General features: G+C 36.3%; 1 protein-coding gene across 1 annotated transcript; it reads left to right on the top strand.

Moving 5' to 3' along the window:
• Window positions 1–319: 319 nt before the first annotated feature.
• On the top strand, window positions 320–8,994 carry DYNAP (dynactin associated protein). The gene is made up of 3 exons (XM_031658842.1): window positions 320–485; window positions 3,895–4,059; window positions 6,753–8,994. Exons 1-3 carry the CDS (start codon window positions 429–431, stop codon window positions 7,083–7,085), a joined length of 555 nt encoding a protein of 184 aa, XP_031514702.1. The 5' UTR covers window positions 320–428; the 3' UTR covers window positions 7,086–8,994.
• Window positions 8,995–9,789: the final 795 nt, after the last annotated feature.

Here is a 9,789-nt window from a genome sequence, read left to right on the forward strand (position 1 = left end):
TACCTAAGAGATGGTGCCAACAAGGGGAGAGAGACATTCGTGCTTGAGTAGGAAGCAAGCAATGGTAAATTTCTATCTCAGAATGTTTTTCTGGGGTCAGTCCTAAAATAAAAGGTGAGTTCCTGAATGATGGGGCCAAAGAGGAGAGATGGAAGAATAATGTAAGGTTTTCAGAGGGAGCAGTCACAATCGCTCTTAGAGAAGTATTGGTTTTCTTGCATCTTTCTGCAATTAACATTTCATTTCCTCCTCTGAGGTGGATCCTGTTTTAGTGAATAATTAGTATTTAGTTTAATCCACACTTGTACTGATGCATCATAGTTGATTTCCACCAGTGTTTTAATTGTTTCCTGGTTGCAGATATAAAGGGCAATGAACAAATTGAAAAATATTTTTGGAGAGAAGCTTGTGATATTGGCAGCTCTAGAATGGACAGAAAACATGGAAAATACATACTGAACGTTGAACACTCTGAAAACCAGCGGGTGAGTATCCTTGCTCCATTTTGATAGTTTGCCTGTATTACAATTTCATTTTCAGAATTTAAAAGCAATTTAATCTCTTTATTACTATGTAGCCAAGATCATAATTTTGCATTCTCCTCCAAAATAAAGAGCAACCCTGTATCAATTTTTGTGCTGTAACTTTCATGTTTTATTTTGCTATGTTATATATTTAGGTATTAATTTAAATATGTATAGATATAAAGTATTAGAAATGTTTCTATGGCCATAGGATATACAAATAGACCCTTTAACTTTCTATATACACCTTCATGTAAACATAAACTGATGTCAGTATTTATTAAGCTCCATTTTTACAATTTAATGCTTAGAATTTTTAGACTTGTCAGAACTCAGATTTCTAAATATGCTGAAAAACCAGATATTAATCCTAGATATTAATATTCCTAAGAAAGAAATCCTCCAAAAATACCATGTCAAAATAAGACTATTTTGTCTGCTTTTTAAAAAATATTTTATACCAAAAACCAAGCCTTCAGTGTATAGTTTCATAATCATATATCTGTATCATATACAGATTTTATTTATCTATTTATATCCAACCAAATAACCTTTGACTTCAGAAAAAAGGAAGGACATGTAATGAAAATTAAAATGGTGAGTTAAAATTCACTGCCTGAAGAATGAATGAAACATGTGTGAAGAAATAGCTTGCTTTTGTCATATGGAGCTGTGGTAATCAGCCTGTATAACTCACGAGATAAACCAAAGAAGAAAGTCTTGTTTCTCAGTACGTGTTAATACAAAACTCCTATAGAGGATTTCTGGTTCACCAAAAGAAACAAGATCTTCAGTCCCTGGGCTGGTGTCTGGAAGTTTGCTTGGTCAGTTGCTCAGGCAACCCTGTAATTGGATCTTCAAGATGTCCAAATACTCAGATGGAAAAAAAACATATACTTGGCCAGGTATGTATCATCTTGATAGTTTTTCTAGATAATAGCAAATGTAAAGATGTTTACAAATATTAGCTTACATTGTTTTTTTTTACAGCATATATCTGGATAGCTGACTAAATATTTTACTTTATTATATTATTCAGGCATAGATACGACAATATTTTTCTCTTCAGACCAAATTCAATGATGGAATTTTAAAAGTATTTGAAGATTATAAACACAACAAAAATAAATTTTGGTGTCTTTGTTTTTCTGTTAGGGATCTAAGAAATCTCAAGTTAATTCTTATAAAGTTAGGGTAAAAAACTTATAGAATGTACTTTAGTAAGTACAACTAACGCATTTCAGTTGCCTGTGGCCATTATTAGCTAATGCGGATTATGCTAATGCTGGTTAAACATTATTTACAGCTCTTCAACTCTTCCAGTTTGGAAAAGAGACTCCACCTGTACTAAGAGTCAGAGCAACTTGACACAGTAAAATTATTACTTAAGCTGCAAACTAGGCCTAGATCACAGATTCCCCATCCTTAGTGTAGACCCACCCATCACCTTCCTCTCTGAAAGGGCTAGGATTCTAACAGGGCCAGAAAATTCTGGGAAACTGCCCCGCTGAGTGAGTTTCACTTTGTTTGCAAAGTGCATTAAAATGTTCAGGTTCACCAGCCACAAGCAAATCGGATGTAATGAAAACAACAGGATCAGCATCTAGTTAAATAAGCAAGGGTATTAACAAAGGTAAATTCAACTTCTTCAAATTTGCGTAATTAATATTAAGTAGAATTTTGTTTATTCATATTTGATAAACATGGGACTGATATCTATTTCTTTGATATTATACTTACAGAAAAACTTAACTTAGCTAATTGTCTACTGCCAGGAGTATCCCATCTTATTTAATGATAATTTTATATTTTTGTATTTTTAATGATAATTCCTAATGGGTCAATGATTATATACCATTCTGGTTTGACAATTTTCATGGAACTCACTGGTTCATTGGCCAGTAATTTCTATAACTATTAGTAATGGGTTATTAAATCAACCGTATTCTCCTTTTGAAGCTGATTGAGGAGTGACCCAAGATCACCTTGATTCACAGCTAGAAAGTAAACATTATCTACTTGTGAGATGAAGAGCCTTAGATAATTCTACATTATGTTTCATATGTAATAAAACTTTTGGCTGGGTATAGCAGCTCATGCTTACAATGCCAGCACCTTGAGGGGGCAGAGCCAGAGGATTGCTTGAGCCCAGGAGTTCTAGACCAGCCTGGGCAACATATGGAGACCCCATCGCTATGAAAAAATAACATCAAAAATAATTAAATGAGCATAATGGCATACGCCTGTAGTCATGGCTACTCAGAAGGCTGAGATGAGAGGACTGCTTGAGCCTTGGGAGGTCAAGGTTTCAGTGAACCATGATTGTGTCACTGCACTACAGCCTGGGTTACAGAGAGAGATCCCATCTCAACAAAACAAAACAAAACGAAACTAACAAAAAACATTTCCACAAGATCCATAAATTCCTGAATCTACTCCTCTCTCATATTCACTTTATCTTATCCTTCCCCTCTTTTAACACACCCCTTCCCTGAAGTCTTTCCCCGCCAACTCAGTCATTTTCAATCCATATTCACCTCTTCTGAATAATTTACAATTATTGCATTTATTTGTTAATTATACACTAACCTGTTTTGTCTCCCTGTTAGCATATAGACTCCTTGAGAGTAGAAACCTGTATTGTTGTGGACTGTTTTTACATTGCTCTGTGCCCAAGAGGGACCCAGCAAAAGCATACTGTAAATTTGACCAATGGTTTGTCTTCTGTGTCACTGTCATAGGCTTGCAAGTTCCATTGGATAGAGCATGGTATGAATTATATAAAGCAGTCACTTTGTGTAAGAATTTTTCACTAGTATCATGTAGTATAGTATATACTACATTACTATACTAGCATAGCATGGTGTAGCATAACAATATACTATTCCTAGTATAGTGTAGTGGAGTACATGGGCCTTAACACCAGAAGGTCCGAGCTCCCATGCTCGCTGTTGTGTCATAATGACAAATCATTTCAACTCTTTTTACTTCAATATTTTCATTTCCAAAATGACCTGAGCAGGTTGTACCCAATAAGATGCAAGGACTTCAGCTCACCATCCTCTTCCTTATAGAGGCTTCTTAATATATGTTCCACATATGGCAGCTTGCAACGTTAAGGATATTCAATCCATTTGTGTAATATGAGGATACACATTCCTGAACTAGAACTTTAGTAACTTACCAAAATTAGTTAAAGTATAATATATAATAAATGTCTAGATGTTTTTTTTTTATCTTCAGGGCATGAGAAAACATTTATTCCTTTTAAAAGTCATACTCTTAGGTATGTTTGATAGAAGATTTTATTTTAGCAATTCAACGCCATGGTTTCCTAGGCTTCCTACTCACTTCTAGTCTGCCTTTGTAGCCAACCACATGTCCAAATGACCAAGAGGCTCACAGTTCCATACGCTGGTGTCCACCTTCAAATGATATAACCAGTGATGTCTCTCCCAACTTAACTGGGGTCTGCATGAGCCCAGGGGTCCTTGCACATTCAAGATGTCTACAATCAGAATCCGGTAACACACAGGTAATGTTTAGCACAGGAGCTTTTATTCAGGTTGGGATGTGCTCTATAAGGGCATGTACTTTGCCTATTATTTCCCAAGAAATGTATTTAATTACTTAATTCATTTACATTTGTATTAAGCATCTGCTGTATTCTCAGTATAGGTACAAGTCACTGTGAGGTAATTCACAAGAAAATAAATATTTGCTAGTCTCTGTTTTCCAAGAGCTAATGTTCTAACTGGGGACTCAAATATCCATTATAGATACAAAACATACATGAAAATCAAAGGAATAAGTGTAAGGTGCAAATGCAAGGTTAGGGAGGGGCGGGTGAATAAGAATGTTGGCAATATTAGGGTTTAATTCACCATTAGGCTCTGATGGGAGACTGTCATATTTAAAGTTTCCCAGGTCCTATTACTTTGGTGATCACCTTATTTTCTTACTCTGTGCAGCCTCTGAACCTGTGTGTGCCACTTTCTTTAACTCCCTGGGTTCTGTCCTCTGGTGTATATGACCTTGACACAGAAACCTTACTGTTCTCTGGAGTGTCTCCACTAGCGTTGGAGACCAGACTTGGCTCTCCTTGGTTCCTGACCTCATGTCCTGTAGGCTGAATGAACTTTACCTCGTGACTGTATCTTTAAGTCTTCAGCCGTTGTATACAAATTTAACATTGACTATAAATTACCAATATACTTCGTAGTTTGGTTTGGTTCCACAAACTCTGGCATTCCTTCCTTTCCCTGCTTAGTCTTGTTATAGAGACTTAGTAGAGAGCCTCTGAGCCTTGTTTCTTGATTCTGGACAAAACAACATGAACTTTATACTGTTTCTGGGACAATGTGAAATAATAAATAAGCTCAGTAGGATGGAGTTAGAAAATGTTTCTTCTTGTTTGCAGAGGTAAAGTAATCCATATCAATCATGGAATTGAAGGAGGCCTTCAATAACATCAAGTCTGCTGGCTCTTTTTTTTTATTTTTATTTTTTATTTTTTGTTTTTTGAGGCAGAGTCTCACTCTGTAACCTAGGCTGGAGCGCAATGGCACAATCACGTCTCACTGCAGCTTCACCCTTCTGGGCTTAAACAATCCTCCCATCTCAGCCTGCCAAGTAGCTAGGACCACATGCATATGCCACCATGCCTGACTATTTTTTGTATTTTTTGTAGAGATGAGGTCTTGCCATGTAGCCCAGGCTGATCTCAACCTCCTGGGCTCAAAGGATCCACCCACCTTAGCCTCCCCCAATGGTAGGATTACAAGCGTGAACCTCCATGCCCAGCCTCTGCTGGTTCTTAAACTTGACTGCATATTAGAATCACCTGGGGACTGTTTAGGACAAACCAAATGCCTGAGCCCCACCCCAGACCAATTAAATCAGAAACTCTTGGGGGTGGGGCCCATGCAACAATAGTTTTTAAAAGCTACCCAGATGAATCTAATGTACAACTAGTGATGAGAATGGCTGATCTAGTCCCGTTAAATTATTTAACAATTAGGGAAAATATGGCTCAGGAAAGTTTAGAGAGTTGCTAGAACTCACACGGTTTTTGCCAGAAGGGGCCAAAGCAGGAGGAGAACATAGTTTCCTTCTGTCTGATCATGCGTGTTTAATGTCACTAAAGGGCTCTTTTTAAGTTTGTGTAATGCAGTATTATAGAATCCTCTCCCAGATGTACATAAGCCTTTTTGCCACTTTCTTTTCTTGAACCTCGTTTTCAGTGCCTCCCATCAAGGAAAGAGGATGTTATTTGTCCTAGGGTTAACTTGGTCTTAGTGGCCCTCATTTCCCTGGCCTTGGTGACCATTGCCCTCATTCTTTTGCTGCTGTCTTGGTGTCATCAGGCTTTTCATGAAACTCTAGTCTTCCAACAAATACCGTGGCCCATGTTTTGTAATATTTCAGACCTACTGTATTCTGTCTGAAAGGTACAAGTTTTGTATTCTATTCTTTGAAGATCTTGCTTTTATCCAGGTAATTATGAAATAATCTGTTGGACTCCAAAGCCCTTGTTTCTAAATTCTATATTATACTGCATCAAAACCAAATATAATATTTTTGAAAAGTGGTAACTTTATGTATGTTATTTTTAATATTCTCAACAACAATATAAGATATAGTGCTCACATTAAAAAAAAAGGTAGGAGTGAGAGAGGGAAGAATAAGAGGAACACAGAGGATTTTTTAGGGCAGTGAGACTACTCTGCATGATACTATAATGGTAAATACATATCATTATATAGTTGTCCAAACCCATACAGTATACACCACCAAGAGTGAACCCTAAAGTAATCTGATAATGGTATATCATTGTAGGTTCATTAATTGTAACAAATGTTCTACTCCGATTGGAGAAGTGGACAATTGGTGAGGCTGAACATGTGTGACGGCAGGAGGGATATGGGAAATCTCTGTATTTCCTGCTTAGTTTTGCTGTCAACCTAAAACTGCTCTAAAAATAAAGTCTGTTAAAAAGACAAATGGAAAATAGGATAAGAGAAGATGAGACTTTGCAGATTTGTCTTTCTTCTAATGTAAGGGACAATTATTTCTACCTGCATGAAAACATGGACTTCAAGCCCAACTTTCAGAGACACATAGTGACTCAAATGATGTTAACGCAATAAGTTATAAGTAATTTAAAAGAGATGATAAATTACAAGCAGTTTTGTTTCTCATTGCTGATATTTTTATATACATGCTTAGGTAAAAGAGCATTGCCGCAATGACTGGTCTATGTGGAAAGTCTTCCTGGCTTGTCTCTTAGCCTGTGTGATAATGACAGCAATTGGAGTACTTATAGTATGCTTGGTGAATAACAAAGGATCTGCCAATTCCTCCATTGTTATCCAACTATCCACAAACAATGGAGAGTGTGAGACTGTCAAACCTGGAACACCCTCTCCTGCTTGTCCACCTACAATGACCACCACTTCGACTGTACCTGCAAGTACAGCCACTGAAACTACAACTTCAACAGCTACAACTGCCACCACTTCCACAGAACCTACATCTGCTGCAGCTGCCAATCAATTATAATTTGAACAGCCACAGTCATCACTTCAACTGAAACTTCAGCCTCTACCACTTCAACTCAGTTTGCAACTATAACAGCTACTCCTATCACTTCAAGTGGAACCATGGCTGCAGTCACTTTAACAGACTCTAACTGTTACAACTTCAACAATATCAAGTCCTACTTCAACTTAAACTTACTTGACAACTCAAACAATCAGCACTTCTACCATCTCTGACTGAATCAACAACTACATTCCCTTCAACTGAATCTGCAACTACTTCCACTTAACCTATAACTACTGTAACTTCTACTTAGCCTACAGTAACAATGCTCATCACTCTTTTCCAACAATGTATAATCTCCACCTATTCATCTGAGGACTAAGCTCTGATTTTTTATCTTGCCCAAATTCCTTTCTAGGGGGTCTGGGGAGTCATGCCCTACAAACCATACATTCTCATCAGATGGGTTTTATTTAACCCCATATATTGTGACTTACTTTCTAATCTGACTCTGGCATAACAAGGGCAAAAAAATCAAAATGTTTTACCCCAAAGTATATTTCCTTGCTATACCTTGGAATTGTCCTGCAAAGTCTCTTGTGGAGGAACTCCACATTCTATAGAGAACATCCTTCCCCCTTTGTTTTCCTTCCTTCCTTTCCAGATCCAAGAGATAATCAACTAAGAGCCAGGCACCCTTTTAGGTCTGATAAGAAACATTTTACAACCTGCTCTCTCTCTGAAGTCTGCTTTCTGAGAGATTCCTCTGAACAATAAAACTTGATCTCCACAATCCTTTATCTTAACCTGAACATTCCTTTCCATCGATCTCAGGTCTTCAGATAAACTAGACCAATTATCAACCAGAACATGTTTAAATTTACCTCTAGCCTGGAAGCCCCCACTTTGAGTTGTCCTGCCTTTCTGAACCAAGCCAATGTATTTCTTAAATGTATTTGATTGATGTCTCGTGCCTCCCTAAAAATATATAAAACCAAACTGTACCCCAACCACCTTGGATACATGTTCTCAGGACCTCCTGAGGGCTGTGTCCTGAGGCCATGGTCACTCATATTTGGCTCAGAATAAATCTCTTAAAATATTTTACAGCATTTGACTTTTTTTGTCAATACATCCAAACCTGCAACCACAAATGCCACCACTACCACTTAAAATTTGATAGAACTAGCATCAGTCATCAAAATGACCTGTTCTATATTAAGTTAACTTTTAGTTATCACCAGTAATATTAGCCTACAACTACTCCCCACACTGGCTCTTCCCCAAAATTGAAATTGTACAGTATCTGAGTCTAGTTCTAGCCAACATAACATTATTGCCAACATTAAAAGCTTCTGCAAAGCAAAGGGAAGGAAATGAGAAGGCAGCCTGCAGAATAGGAGAAAATGTTTGTAAATTGTATATCTAATAGGTGGTTGATATGTAAAATATATCAGGAATTCACATAACTCAATAGCAAAAAAAAAAAAAACCTGATTTAAAAATGGGCAAAAGATTGGAATATACATTTTCCCAAAGAGGACATACAAATGGCCAACAGGTATGTGAAAAGGTGGTCAACAGCACTAACCATCACAATGAGATACCACCTCACAGCTGCTAGTTTGACTGTTATCAAAAAGTAAGTAGATAACAAGTGTTATTGAGGATGTGGAGAATAAGGGACCCTTGTACACTGTTGGTGAGAATGTGAATTAATACAGCCATTATGGACAATAGTGTGGTGGTTCCTCAAAAAATTAAAAACAGAACTACCATATGATCCAACAGTCCCACTTCTGGGCATGAAATCATTGTCTTGAAGATATATCTGCACTTCTATGTTCACTTCAGTATTATTCACAATAGTCAAGATATGGGACTGATCTAAGCTTCCATCAATGAATGAATGGATAAAGAACATGTGATATATATAAAATATTTGTCTATATTCAGCCTTTTAAAGGCTGAATAGTATTCCATTGTGTGTGTGTGTGTGTATATATCTATATATATACACACACACAATTTATCATATATATGATAACTATGTACTATATATGTATGCACAATGGAATACTATTCAGACTTTAAAAAGAAGGAAAGCCTGACATTTGCAACAACATGAATTAACTTGGAAACTATTATGCTAAGTAACATAGACCAGACACAGAAAGACAAATATTGCTTGATATCACTTACATGTTGAATCTAAAATAGTCAAACTTAGAGAAACAGAGAGCAGAAAGGTGGTTGCCAGTGGATGGGGAATAGAGAAAATAGGCAGATACAGATCAAAGGGTACAAACTATCAGTTATAAGATCAATAAGTTCTAGAGATCTAATGTACAATATGGTATCTATAGTTAATAATAACGTATTGCATATTTGAAAATTGCTAAGGTAATAGATCTCAAGTGTTCTCAATCCAAACACAAGAAAAATTATAATTATGTCAGGTGAAAAATATGTTAATTAGCTCCATTGTGGGAATCATTATAAAGGTATATTTATATGAAAACACCATGGTGTATTCCTTGAATTGTTGTGTTTATGAAAAAACAAAAACATGTTTTCCACCTTAAGTATATAAAATATACAAATTTTTCATCAATCATACCTCAGTCTTTAAAAAATAAATTAATATCAAAAAAGAAATATGTTATATCAGTAAATATAATAAAAAGAGATTATATTCTCCATCAATAAAAATAAAAAATAA

Source organism: Papio anubis, chromosome 19 (genome assembly GCF_008728515.1).
Source record: "Papio anubis isolate 15944 chromosome 19, Panubis1.0, whole genome shotgun sequence".
NCBI lineage: Eukaryota > Metazoa > Chordata > Mammalia > Primates > Cercopithecidae > Papio > Papio anubis.